Source organism: Molossus molossus, unplaced genomic scaffold (genome assembly GCF_014108415.1).
Source record: "Molossus molossus isolate mMolMol1 unplaced genomic scaffold, mMolMol1.p scaffold_m16_p_6, whole genome shotgun sequence".
Classification (NCBI taxonomy): domain Eukaryota; kingdom Metazoa; phylum Chordata; class Mammalia; order Chiroptera; family Molossidae; genus Molossus; species Molossus molossus.
This window is the reverse complement of record NW_023425399.1, coordinates 27106559-27121431: the sequence shown is the minus strand read 5'-3', so window position 1 is coordinate 27121431 and position 14873 is coordinate 27106559. Positions and strand designations below refer to the sequence as shown.

General features: G+C 41.6%; 1 protein-coding gene across 2 annotated transcripts in view; it reads right to left on the bottom strand.

The window, feature by feature from the left end:
- ATRN (attractin) overlaps positions 1-14873 on the bottom strand; it is a 185008-nt gene that overhangs the window by 12760 nt on the left and 157375 nt on the right. For both annotated transcript variants that reach the window (XM_036244251.1, XM_036244252.1), the window contains exon 26: positions 4701-4779. In XM_036244251.1, the coding sequence (XP_036100144.1) occupies positions 4701-4779 (79 nt within the window). The remainder of the gene's footprint in view (positions 1-4700; positions 4780-14873) is intronic.

Below are 14873 nucleotides of genomic sequence, written 5' to 3'. Positions count from 1 at the left end.
GGTGCCCTTAGCGGGAACTGAACCCCGGTCTGGACCACAGGCCAATGCTCTAACCGCTGAGCCAAACCGGCCAGGGCTCATGGCTCTGTTTTAGAAGGGCATTTTTATGTTATTTTATTTAAAATATTAATAAGAACGTTCTTACATCTCATAAAGGTGCTAGTCTATTTAGTCAACTAATATATGTAGTAACCTACTCTGGGTCCTGTGCTAGTCTTAGTGCTAGAGTCACAGTAAGAGGCAGTGCCCACCCTCGACCAGTCCCCATTCTAGTTTCTTTATCAAGAGTGCAGGAGATAATGTGTGTAAAGCACTTAAAATGACCTGGTACGTAGCAAGGATTTATGCAGTGTTAGCTGCTATTGTTTTTATTGTTATAAATAACATCAAATCATTTCTTCTGCTGTTCTGCGAGGGATAATGACTGACAGTTTAGAAATGATGAAATATATTCTGAATGGTCAGATTCACAGTAATATAAACTTTAAATCACAAGGATAAAAACTTAGTTTATTGGTTGGTCAACTGCATAATAAGCACACTTTATTTATCCCTACCTGGGGACATCCTTCCATTTATCTTCAGATAGAGTGGGAGGGAGGGAGGGAGGGAGGGAGGGGGAGAGAGGGAGAGAGAGGGGGAGACAGACAGACAGACACATCGATTGGCTGCCTCCCACACAACCGCAACCGAGGCCGGGGACTGAAAGGCAACCCAGGTACATGCCCTCGACCAGAATCAAACCCGCAACACTTCTGTCCTTCGGGCTGACACTCTAACTGCTGAGCCAAACTGGCCAGAGCCATAACAAGCACACTTTAAAAAATATTTTTTTTCTACAAGGTGTTCATCTTTTCCTTATTTCCTTTCCTGTATGTTGTAATTATTTTCTAAGTAGTTGTCTTCTGTGTTATTTATTTGTTTGTTTTGTATATACTTAAGTATTATTATTATTCTTAACAGAAGTGGAAGTCCACCTTTCTTTTTTTAAGTTTTTTTTCTTTACTGATTTTAGAGAGAGAAGGAGGGAGAGGGAGAGAGAGATAGAAACAATGATGAGAGAACATGGATCGACCCTCTCCTGCACGTCCCCCACTGGGGATCAGGCCCACAACCTGGCCATGTGCCCTGATCGGGAATTGAACTGGCGACCTCTTGGTGCATGGGTCAATGCTCAACCGCTGATCCATAACGGCTGGGCTTAAGTATTATTTTTTTATGTAGGCAAATCTCTACTATACTGTATTGTATTTCAATAATCTCATCTGAAAATAATTCTGTCCCTTTCCAACGGTAACAGAACTTATTTCTCTTTCTCTCAGTGCAGTCTAGAATACCCAGAACAAAATTAAGTGACTACGAGGACTACTGATGATTAGACAGCCTGTGAAGACAGAAGTCCCAAGTTTAAAGCCCAGTTCAGCCTCTAGGTAACTCTATGATGATGCATAAGTTATGCCTCTCTGAGCCTTAGTTCCTTTATCTGTGAAATAGGGCTAGTGGAAGTAACTATTTCATAGGGTTAAATTAGTTAATGAGCATTAAATTAGTTAATCTATATAAAACTGCTTAGAATAGTGCCTGGAATTTAAAAATGCTCAAATGTCACCCTGGCCGGTTTGGCTCAGCGGTTAGAGCGCCCGCCTGCGGTCCGGAGAGACCCGGGTTCGGTTCCCGCTAAGGGCATGTACCTTGGTTGCAGTTTGTCCCCGGCCCTGGTTGGTCGTATGGGTGGCAGCCACTCGATGTGTCCCTTTCACATCGATGTTTCTCACTCTCTCTCTTCCTCTCTCTCCCTCCCACTCTGTCTGTACAAAAAATGGAAAAATGTCCTAGGGTGAGGATAAAAAAAAAAAAATTAAAAAAAAAGATGCTCAAATGTCAGCTTTTATTATGACTAATTTATCTGAATTTTATTGGTACAACCTTTAGTATTTTTTCATCATGAAGATGTTGGTTATCTTCAAAGTATAAAGGAGGTATTATTTTTGAGTTTACTAAGAATTCTACTTCATTTTATTATTTTTTTATCCTCACCCAAGGACATTTTTGCATTTATCTTCAGATAGAGCGGGAGGGAGAAAGGGAGGAAGAGAGAGAGAGAAACATCGATGTGAGAGAGATACATTGAGTGGTTGCCACCCAGATGATTCCAACCGGGGCCGGGGACAAACTGAAACCAAGCCATATGCCCTTAGTGGGAACCAAACTTAGGATTCTCTGGTCTGCGGGCCAACGCTCTAACCACTGAGCAAAAGCCAGAGCAAGAATTTTATTTTTAAAGTAGAAACTGGTGTTGAATTTCAAAATGACTAAATGATTACTTGGCCACTACTAAAAATTTATAGGTTTTATCTTTTAACTGACCTTTATTTATTTTTTTTGGTACTGGCTTTCTCAGGTTTTAGTTTCAAGGTTTTTTTATGTACAACATTATTTAGGACTCTTTAAACATTTAAAAAAATTTATTTTAGAGAGGAAGAGGGATGAAAGGAGGGAGGAAGGGGGAAGGGGGAGAGAGAGAAAAAGAAAAAGAGAGAGATAGAAACACCGATTTGTTGTTCCTCTTTATGCATTCATTGGTTGCTTCTTGTATGTGCCACCTTGGCGTATCAGGATGATGCTCTAACCAACTGAGCAACCTGGCCAGGGATGATGTAAGACTCTTTTCTTTCTTTTTTTTTAATTCTCACCTGAGGACATTTTTGCATTTATCTTCAGATAGAGCGGGAGAAAGAGAGAGAGAAAAACATCGATGTGAGAGACTCACATTGAGTGGCTGCCACCCACACGACCCCAACCAGGGCCGGGGATGAACCGCAACTGAGGTACGTGCTCTTAGCGGGAACTGAACCTGGGACTCTCTGGTCCACAGGCCGATGCTCAAACCGCTGAGCCAAACCAGCCAGGGTGATTTAGGACTCTTAAACTTCCAATCTTATCCTTTGCTCTGGAACAGTTTATATGTTTTGAAAATAATTCTCATAAGCACCCAAAGAGGAATAAACTATTATTATCTCCATGAGCTCATCTCAAATGGAAACTCCCTGGGTCTAATACCCTTTGTGGAGAGAGTAATATTTTGACAAGTTTTCAATTCCTTCTTCCCTGGTCACTAGTTTACTGTGACTCCCACTTTTTTCTTACTCCATTTGGATAACTTGTATTTTTTTTAATCTCACCCAAGGACATTTTTCCATCTATCTTCAGAGAGAGTGACAGGGAGGGAGGGAGAGAGAAACACAGATGCAAGAGAGACACAATGATTGGTTTGTTGCCTCCCACATGACCTTGACCAGGGCCAGGGGCAAACCACAACCAAGGTATGTGCCCCTTGACTGGAATAGAACCCTCAACTCACTGGTCTGCAGGCTAATGCTCTAACCAGCAAGCCAAACCAGCCAGGACAATAACTTGTATTTTTTGAAGACAATGAAAATATCTTAGTAACAGAGCTAGAAAGAAACCTCTGAATATGTTATCCACTGAATTCTTAAAATGGTAATAAAGAGGATGCAACATTAACTCTATGATAACATCACCTTTACATGGGTCAGAAATGGTGTCATGCCCCTATGAACAGGCCCATATCCTGAAACCTCTCCTAATTCCACTGCAGACATTAATGTTCTATGAATAGTGCTGAGTGCTGAGTGCTTGTGAGTTTTGATTTTAGGTATTCTCATTCTCTTTCAAATCTTGCCTACCGATTAATTTTTATATAGAAAAAGACATAAGTAGATACAGAAAACAAAGGAGCACATGCAAGTCTAGATCTCAGTGCATTTCCATTAGCAACAATGCAATAGACCTGATGACTAGAGGGCAGAGTATTAACAAGTGAAAGTTGCAATAAAGTTCTTATATTGTCATTTTTACCCAAATGTATTTATTTGATTTGTCTATTATAAATATTTGTTTGACTTCTTACTTTCGTAATGGAGCTCTGGAAATAAATCAAGACTCATTAAAAAATAAAACTCGTCCTGGCCAGTTTGGCTCAGCAGTTAGAGTGTCGGCCCGCGGACCAGAGAGTCCTGGGTTCAGTTCCCGCTAAGGGCACGTACCTCGGTTGCAGTTTGTCCCTGGCCCTGGTTGGGGTCATGTGGGTGGTGACCACTCGATGTGTCTCTCTCACGTCGATGTTTCTCTCTCCCCCATCCCCGCCTCCCTCCCGCTCTATCTGAAGATAAATGCAAAAATGTCCTCAGGTGAGGATAAAAAATAAATAAAATAAAACTCAAGCAAAAATTTAATTAGATACACATTTATCTTTTCTTGAAATACGAGACATTTTAGAGATGCTTAAATGGCTGATTCTACTCTCATTCTTATTAAAGGCTCTTGAGAAGTCTGTGCTACTGAGCCCTCAGATCTCCAGCCTAAGTCAAGGACCAGGGTTCTGGCAGGACGGGTAAAACTGGCACTTGTAAGTCAACACTAGAGTTTATTTTTATTTAAAAAAATTTTTTTTATTAGGGTTTCTTTTTAGAGCGTTGAGACCATGTAGGGTGGAATTAGTAACACTTTATATAGCACTAACTGAAGTCTTCTGACCATCGTTGAACGGGTTGCATCATTCTCACTGTAGACATGTCCATCAATGATCACTAAATAGCCAATGCTGACTTGTTTAAGAGAGATATGTAGAAAGGAAAAGCTCTCACAGGATTCATTTATCTTTATCCACTGAGGCTTACCTCTCTGCGCCTGGAGGCCCAACAACTTTGTTTGATCTTCCAAACCACAGCAGCCACCAGGAGCAAAGAGAGGAAACAACTGTGAGAAAGGAAAGTACCAAATTATTATCCCAGCCCCCAGAATCAGCACCACTGTCATCCACATTTCAGTCCAGGCAGGAAAACAATCCCCTAAATAGCACCCCAGCTCCTCTCTGATGAGTAATCACAGCCATGTCCAGTTCACAAGAAGCAAAGAGTGAGGAGTTGCATAAAGCTGAGCTTCCCAACCCAAACTTGTAGATCATATTGTCCCCACGAGGCACTTGTAAAGAGCCCTGACCTCCCATGGGACCCTCAATGGAAAAGCCCATCGTGGATCATCCCAAATAAGTAAAATAATTCTAACATAATTATGATAATAAACATTCTATTTAATCAAAATTAGCAAATGTTCACTGGTAAGATCTAAAACTATGAGAAAAGTTAATTTTTAAAGTAACTTTATAAGACAGAGGTAAATGTAGAAGAAAAAAACTTATGTGTCATAACATATTCAATTATATTTTTACAAAATACATATTTTTTTTATAAAGTAAAATGATCAATCTGAAGCCGACAACTTTCTTAAAAGTATCTCCCAGTGGTCACGTAACTGCAAGTAATTTCAATGCTCTCCCAAATGTAAACCAGGCACTTGATGGTCTGAAAAGCTACTGTGACAGCAGAGAAAAACTGACTTCTGGTTAAAAGGATTAATGGGCTGAACAAATACACTTCTTAGATAACTAACTGCTAAAGTAATTAAAAAACTGGCATTTTCACTCAATGACTTGTAAAAGGGGCTAGCTACTGAGTATTATTCCAGAGTGTTATACACAGACATGATGCCCTTGGCCCGTGCCAGCAGGTACCCTCTTGTTGAGCTCTGCATTTACAGGATGGGGCCGGCTTTGTGAAAGGCAGCCTCAGTGCACCCAAGCGCTGACCCCAAGGCAGGTCCCAGGCTGGCTGGAGAAAGGCACTCGAAGATGCTGAGATGACTGAACTTTGGCCCTTTCACAAATAGAAACTTCAAGGCTCTGACAACTCACCACTTCCCCAAGACGCACAAGCATGCAGACTCCTCCTGGGTACCCTGACAAAAGGTAAGGGGCCCCAGAGTCATCACTTAGCAGAGAGCCTTCAGTTCCTGTCTGCTGGTCCTCTCGGCTGTCCTGACACTGTCGGTCCTTCCTCCTTCCTGACAGTCTCTGTTTTCCTTTTTATCAATACTTTATTGAGCCAGGTCCTGTTGTAGGCTAATGGAATACATTGATGAATAGAACAAAAGCCCACCACCTTCCAGTAGGTGGAGACAAATAGTAAATAATATAAAAAACAAAATAAAAAAAAAAACACCCCAACATAAAAGAGCATGCCAGAAGGTAGTAAATGCTACAGAAAGAAAAGATGATAAAGGTAAGGGGTTCAGAGTGCCAGTGGAATTCTAAAGCAGAATGGTCACATTGGCCTTACTTCTTGAGAATGTGGATATGTGAGCAAAGACTTAGAGGAGGTGTGGGAGGGGGAGTCATCAGCATGTATATGGTATTTGAAGTAATCAATTTGGATGAGGTCACCAAGGGATTGAATACAAATACGTAAGAATGTCCTATGGGACACTACGACATTGGAAATTTGGGGAGAACAGAAAAAATAATAAAGGAACTTGAGAATAACCTCGGTTTTTTCTGGTTTCCATGCATAATTCCACTTTTTATTGTTTTTATTCTAACAGATAAACACAGGGAGGCAGTAAAGCCACATGGAAGACACAAAGCAAATGAGAACAGCTTCTAAATTGGTCAAGACACTGTTGATGCAGCTGACCACAGGGCTGGCCTCAGAGGCTTCTCTTGGGACTACCCTCTCAATGGCTGGGACTACCCCCTCAATACAGAGCCTCTGAGAGGGTAGGGTAGTCCCACTGAGGGTCAGGAGGCCCCTTTTTCCCCAAGACCTGGGTGGGGCTTCTGTCTTCCACGTGGACCAGTTCAAAACATCAACAACCCAGTTCCTTCCACCTGTTCCAGCTTTTAGAAGTGACACAAACAGCATACCAACATACAATGACTGTCCTTCAAAGCTGATACATGTATGATTTCTTAGGGTAATGCAACAATGAAAAATTTACTCATTATTTCAATAAAGGTGGTGCTTGCCAATACTCCTTCCCTCTTTTTTTCCTACCACAAACTTGGCTACAGGTGGGGCTATGACTCAGTGTTCATCCTACTATAGTCCCTCTTACCAATTGTTTTCTATATTTTAAAATACAAATGTAATTTAAAGAAATGCATCACAAAAAAATTCAAACATACACAGAAAGAGAACAATCTAGTGACCACCTATATGCCCATTACTTAACCTTGACAATGTTTTTTAAAGATATTTTTTATTTTTTTACATTTATCCTCAGATCGAGGAGGAGGGAGAGAGGGAGTAAGAGAGAGAGAGAAACGTTGACATGAGAGAGACACATCGACTGGTTGCCACCCATATGACCCCAACCAGGGCCAGGGACAAACTGCAACCGAGGTACATGTCCTTAGCAGAAACCAAACCCAGGTCTCTCTGGTCTGTGGGCCGATGCTCCAACCACTGATATATTTTTAGCCCTGGCCAGTTTGGCTCAGCAGTTAAGAGTGTCAGCCTGCAGACCAATGAGTCGCAGGTTTGATTCTAGTCAAGGGCACATACCTCGGTTGCAGTTCAACCCTGGGCCTGGTCGTTGTGCAGTAGGCAACCAGTCAATGTGTCTCTCTCACATCCATGTTTCTCTCTCTACCTCTCTCTCCCTTCCACTCTATCTGAATAAAAATGGAAAAATATCCTCAGGTGAGGATTAAAAATACATATATACATATGTGTGTGTGTGTGTGTGTGTGTGTGTGTGTGTGTATATATATATATATTTTTTTTTTATTGATTTTTTAAAGAGAGAGATAGAAACATTGATGTGAGAGAGAAACGACTGTCCCCTACTGAGGATCAAGCCTGTAACCTGGGCATGTGTCCTGACTGGGAATTCAACCAGGGCATCTCAATCCATGGGACACTCGATCCACTGAGCCACATCGGTTGAGCGTCAACCCATGCGCCAAGAGGTCGCCGGTTCGATTCCCGGTCAGGGCACATGCCCAGGGTTGTAGGCCCGATCTCCAGTGTGGGGCGTGCAGGAGGGGCCAATTGATGTTTCTTCTATCTCTCTCTCCCTCTCCCTTCCTTCTCTCTCTCCCTCTCCCTTCCTCTCTCTAAAAAACCAATAAAGAAAATAAAAATAAAATAATAATAAAGTTTTACTTTTATTTTTTAAATCCTCACTGGAGGATGCCCAAGTGGGAGGGAGGGGGGGAGAGAGAGAAAAACATCAATGTCAAAGAGACACACCAACTGGTTGCCTCCTGCACAACCCTGACCAGGGCCCAGGACTGAACCACAACTGAGGTACGTGCCCTTGACTGGAATCGAACCCAAGACTCCCTGGTCATCGAGCTGATGCTCTACCTGCTGAGCCAAACTGGCCAGGGCCAAAGATCAGTCTTAAAGGTGAAGTGTATTTCTTTCAATACTAGGACACTGACCTAGGCTAAGGGTCCCTTACTTCCTGACAGCTCTGTACCTAAGGAGAAACCAAGAGTTCTTCAGCCTTTTGTTCTGAACCTGTCCCTGCCTATCAGAGGCTTATACATTTCTGAGACTTCTCAAAAATCCATGTCTTGATTCTAGATCTTTCTTTCGATTTTTTTGTATGTGCCTTTTGAAAACTCAAACAATTTGTCTAAAAGCTCAGAGAAATAACATCTATTTCTCTTTTTTTCATCTGGCCGCCTCCTGCATGCCCTCCACCGGGAATTTGGCCCACAACCTGGGCACGTTCCCCAGAATGGGAATCAAACTGGTGACTTTTTGTTGCATAGGTTGATGCTCAACCACTGAGCCACACTGGCTAGCCATATCTGTCTATTTCTTACCAGCATAAGAATACTGTTTTTTGAGAGTCCTGAACTTTCCTTACAGATTAAAGAATGGTCTTAAAACATAGGCAGTACACTCTCTGACACATCTCTTAGCAATACTTTTTCTGATATACCTCCTTGGGCAAGAGAAACAAAAGAAAAAATAAACAAATGGGACCACATCAAACTGAAAAGTTTTTGCACAGCAAAGGTAAACATCAATAAAACGAAAAGACAACCTACTGAATGGGGGAAGAGATTCGCCAATGATACATCCAGTAAGGGGTTAATATCCAAAATTTATAAAGAATTTATACAGCTCAACACCAAAAATAACAAATAATCCAAATAAAAATGGGCAGAGGACCTAAATAGATAATTTTCCAAAGAGGACATACACATGGCCAATATAGATACATTAGAAGATGCTCAACGTCACTAATCATCAGAGAAATGCTAATTAAACCACAATACGACATCACCCCACACCTGTCAGAATGGCTATCATCTATAAATCAACAAATAACAAGTGTTGGTGAGGGTGTGGAGAAAAGGGAACCCTCGTGCACTGTTTGTGGGATTGGAAATTGGTGCAGCCAGTACGAAAAACAGCATGGAGGGACCTCAAAAAATAAAAAATGGATCTCCCTTATGACCCAGTGATTCTACTTTGGGTATATAGCTAAAGAAACCCAAAACAGTAATTCAAAAAGATATATGCACCCTACTGTTCATTGCAGTGTTATTTATAATAGCCAAGCTAATCCAAGTGTCATCAGTAGATAAATGGATAAAAACGTTGTAGTACACATATACAATGGAATATTACTTAGCCATAAAAAAGAATGAAGTCTTACCATTTGTGACAAGAGGGATGGACCCTGAAGATATTATGCTAAGTGAAATAAGTCAGACAGAGAAAGACAAATATCATGTGATTTCACTTACATGTGCAATCTAAAGAACAAAATAAACAAGATAGGCTCATAGATGCAGTGAACAAACTGATTGTTGCCCAGAGGGGAGAGGGGTTGGGGGGCTGGGTGAAAAGGGTAAATGGATTAAGGACAAATTAGTTACAAAATAGTCACAGGGATGTGAAGTATAGCATAGGGAATATAGTCAATAATACTGTAATAACCATGTATGGTGCCAAATGGGGCCTTGAATTACCAGGGGGATCACTTTGTAAATTATATAATTGTCTAACCACTATGCTATACACCTGAAACTAATATAAAATAATACTGAATGTCAACTGTAACTGGAAAAAAACACCACCTCCCAGCAAGCCTGAACAAGGAGACATTGCTGCTTCTTCCCAAGTTCCTGTCATTCACACTTCACCATTCTGGTCAGAATTAGGTCCAGAGCAGCAGGACCCCATATCACTCCTAACTTCCAGAAAATGAAATGGTCAACATGAATTTGTCAAACGTCTGTTGTCAATCTGGCAAGAGTCTCAGCTGAAATTCAGACAATTAAGTTTTAAGAAAACATATCTTATCTACATTAGGGATTACCATTACATTCTCTCCTTTTGGCTGGGTGGCATCACCTGTTTTTCCTTTTTATTCTACTCAAAAACTGCCCTCTAAGGCACCTCTAACCCCAGCCACACAGATTTTCAGAGTGTTTGTCTCTCCTCTTACTAACAGTCATCATCCTAACCACACTAGCACATCACTCTCAGATACAAAGCCTTTTCATATACATTGCTCATTTGATTCTCAGAGCAAGTGAGTGGGTCTTATTATTTCCTTCTTTATACACAAAGTTCCTAGTAGAGTCTGGAGAAGCATTCATTAAGATACAAACAGAGCTTAACAAATTTGTTAGGATCTAGACTTTACTCCACTGTGCTTGAATCTGGAAGTCCTTTTTCCAACTCCCCTCACACGGATTTTCTCATTTGAATCCCTGAGCCACTTCCTGCCCCATGCTCCAACTCTGTTCTTAAGAGTGCTGAGGATTATCTGGATTCCTTTCCTCCTCCCCTTACGTTTCATTTAAATCCTTTTGGACCTGGTTAACTTGCTCTGGGAAAATATTTTCTTCGTCATGCTCATTAAAAGGACTCTCTTTTTAGCAAAAAGCTCACCATTCTTAGTTCTCTCCCCTCCTCCCACTGATTTTTAGATAGAGTGGAAGGGAGGGAGGGAGAAAGAAAGAGAGAAACATCAGCCCTGACCAGTTTGGCTCAGCAGTTGAGCGTCAGCCTGAGAACCAGAGAGTCCCGGGTTTGGTTCCCACTAGAGGCACATACCACAAAAAATAAATAAATAAATAAAATATATTCTAACTTATTAAAAAAAAAAGAGAGAGAGAAACATCAATGTGAGAGAGACACATAGACTGGTTACCTCCCATGACTAGGGCTGGGGATCTAAACTATAACCCAGGTACATGCCCTTGACTGGGAATCAAATCTGCAACCCTTTGGTCTGCAGGCTGATGCTCTAACTGCTCAGCAAAACCAGCCAGGGCATCATCCCTAGTTCTTAAACAAAATCCAGAAAAAAACAAAGTCCTGGATTCTTTCCCAAAGGTTCCATCTTCAAAAGGGAGAAGTGATTAAAACACCATCTGTGGTCTCTAAAGAGGCTCCCTGATCAATGCTGATGGTGTCTTTCAGTCTTCCACTGACCAACAGAAGTGACTAATCCTCACTGGGTTGGTACTTGGCACCAGGGTCATCTCTATAGGGGAAGGACACATAGTAGGAATCGGACGACAGTTGTTTAATGATTATTCACCTAACTATAAAGAAGAAGTTTTCTTATAGACCCTGGGAAACTAGAAGATGTGTTGCAAGAAGTAAAACAGGGCTATAAAAAGATATGCCCTGGCTGGTTTGGCTCAGCAGTTACAGCGTCGGCCCCCAGACCTAAGAGTTGTGAGTTGAATTCCGGCCAAGGGCATTTACCTCGGTTGCGGTTCATTCCTGGCCCGGTCAGGGTCATGCAGGAGGCAGCCAGTCGATGTGTCTCTCTCACGTTGATGTTTCTCTCTCTCTCCCTTTCTCTCCCTCTCTCTCCCTCTCACTCTATCTGAAGATAGGTAGAAAAATATCCTCAGGTGAGGATTTAAAAAAAAAGATGGGGATGGCAGAGTTCAGAGAACACAGAGTGGGAAGATGGCCAGGATCAGGCTCTGGAAGAATATCAATAGTGAGAGGTTGAACAGAAAAGGCTGTTCAGAAGAGAGGCCAAGAAGGAGTGGCATCAGGCAGTATGGGATTCCAGAGGGCACGAAGTGTCAGAGATGGGTGGTCAATTGGATACCTTTAAATTTGCAAGAGAGATGTGCTAGTTGCCCTCAACAACAACAGCAATTTAGTTGGGATATGGAGATAGAGGGTAGATTGGAAAGAGCCAAAAAGTAAAAAAAAGGGCTCCAAGCCCAGAGCCAATGGGTATGGGAAGGCAGGGGGCTCTGAGAAGTATCAGAGTGTTGGGGGAGTAGCATTCAGAGAGGCCACATGAGAGAAATGGCTTCTTCCCCACTTGTTTACTGTGCTGATGAATGGAAGACAGCAGCTATGGTCCTAGGCTGGAGAGGCCACTCCGAAGACAAACTAACAGTATATCCCACCCAGCAGCACATTCTGTCCCTACTCCACACTCACTGGAGGCTATGAGAGACAGAAACAGTATTCACACACAGGCAAATGTAGAATCTTCAACACAACCAAAAATCAGACATTTGCAGGAAAACCAACTGTGTGAAAGAACAGTACCAAACAAGTAGAAGAAAAAAACCCCAAATCTGATGAGACAATTATTAATAGCACAAAGTAAGACTTCAAAATAAAATATTATTAATCTCACAAGTGTATCTGAAAGGAAACTGCGTTTACAAAATTAAAACAGGCTATAAGAAAAATGTATTAGAAATGAATGCACTGAAAACATTAAAAATGTATTGGAAGTAAAATGCACTAAAGACATTAAAAAAACTCATGAGCCCTCAGCGGTTAGAGTGTCAGCCCGCGGACCAGAGAGTCCTGGGTCTGGTTTCCGCTAAGGGCACGTACCTTGGTTGCAGTTTGGCCTGGGCCCGGGCCCCGTCCCCGGCCCCGGCCCCGGCCCCAGTTGGGGCTGTGTGGGTGGCAACCAGTTGATGTGTCTCTCTCTCATCAATGTTTCTTTCTCTCTCCCCCCTCTCTCCCTCGTGCTCTGTCAGAAGATAAAATGTCCTGGGGTGAGGACAAAAAAAAAAGTAAAAAAAAAAACAAAACTCATGAGATGGAGTCAACAAAAGAAATAAATTCAATTTTGGATTAAATTAACAAGCTGGAAAATATTGCTGAGGAGCTTACCTAGAATGCAGGGCAAAAGGAAAATGATAAAGAAAATCAGAGTTCAGTTAAGAAACACAGAGCACAAATCCAGAATCTCCCTATTCCTCTATAGAGAATTCCAGAATCCAAGCAAATAGAATTAGAGAGGAAATAATCAGATAAACAGAAGACAATGTTGCAAAACTCAACACTCTTCAGACTAAAAGGGTTCCCAACAAGTATCCAATTTTTTTCTCAGATCTTTTCTGAGAGAATTACTCTAGGATATAGTTTGGCATAACAACAACAAGATCCAGCAAAGAGGATAAGGGATACATAAAATGGTGTAAGAAAAAATGGCAAAAATGATAAAAACTGTTCTTATACAATGTAAAGTAATTACAATCTGTAATTTAAATCCCAGATAACAGCTCCCTAGGTTGTTCACTGGATGGCTGTGGGGAATAATTCTGGGTCTCTCTCAGAGACCGAAAGCAGCCAGCTCTTGTAGGAACTGGAATCATGAAGCTGCCAGGAGTTGAAACCATGGTCACAGCCCCTCAGGAGTTACCTAATCATTTTTCCCATCTGACCTCCTATGCTTAGTTGCATATGGATGAATGAACTACTGCCCATTCCCTGAATTTATACGACTTTCAGCTAATTCAGGGTTTCTTAATGTCACCTGAACATAAGAATCACTAGAGAGCCTTTAAATATCACAATGATCAGGTCCCATGCCAGACCAATTAAATTAACACCTCTGGGTAAGGGGCCCAGGCTGCTGCTGCTTTTTTCTCTTTTTTCTTTTTAAAGCTTCCCAGGTGGTTCTAAGGTATAGCCAGGGCTGAGATTCATGAGATAAGTGTTTCACACTCTCAGAATCCGCTTTAAAACTTGTAGGAGAGGCCTCTAACTGGCCATGTTCATCTCTGCATGTCAAATTGTAGGTTTGCCTGTTTATGGCCTGCCCTTAAGCTCTAGACTGTTAAATACCTGCATGAAGGGTGATGAAGTGCTACAACGAAAACATGAGTAGGTCACAGTCCAAGAAAGGCTGGCCTCTGGGGTGAATGTGCCTGGAGTAGACAATTAGGTTGTGTTTTGGAGTAAGAATATGACAGGTCAGTGTGCAATTAGGTACCTTTGAGACAAATGCAGAAAACTAGATTAAGTACACCACCCCTCCAGGCCCCGCTGCTCATATGCCAAAAAGGGAAGGACAGGAAAACAACCTTAGAGAAACTCATAATTTGGTGGAAGTAATAGGACAAAAATTCATGAAATACAGAATTTGCAAGAATACAGAATGATTCTTTGGCCCTGCTTTGGAGGAACTGTGGAAGATGGCTGGTGTCAGTGAGTCTTGGCTGTCTGGCACTAAGCAGAATTTAAAAAATGGTTGGAGGGCTATGAAGAGATGTTGGTATCTTATGTGCTAACACTAGAGATAGCAGTAGCCTTCTGTGGGAGGAAGAGACTTCCCTGTAAATGGGAGTACGTTTCATCAAATTTCCAGCATTCCATATTGCTGGCATTGCATCATTTGGGACAGAGGTCCTGGGGCTCCGCTCAGCTCCAATGAGCTAAGCTGGGCATATGCTGAAAAAGGAAATAAAATAAAGAGTGAATTCCCAGGCTAGTGTGTGGTATGGCCTTGGAGTTGAGGTAATTAATATCCTGCCTTGATTCACTGACAAGTTTCTGAAGTCTATCCACTTGGAAAAAAAGTAAAGCTATATCCAAATAGATTCCAGATGGATAAAGGAAGACCTAAATATAAAAAAAAAAACAAGCGATAAAATACTCATGAAGAAAATATAGGAAAAGACAGACAGATCTGCTTGGCAAAAAATACCAGAAAACACAAACAAGTAAAGACATACTCATGTTAACAATCACAAAATATAA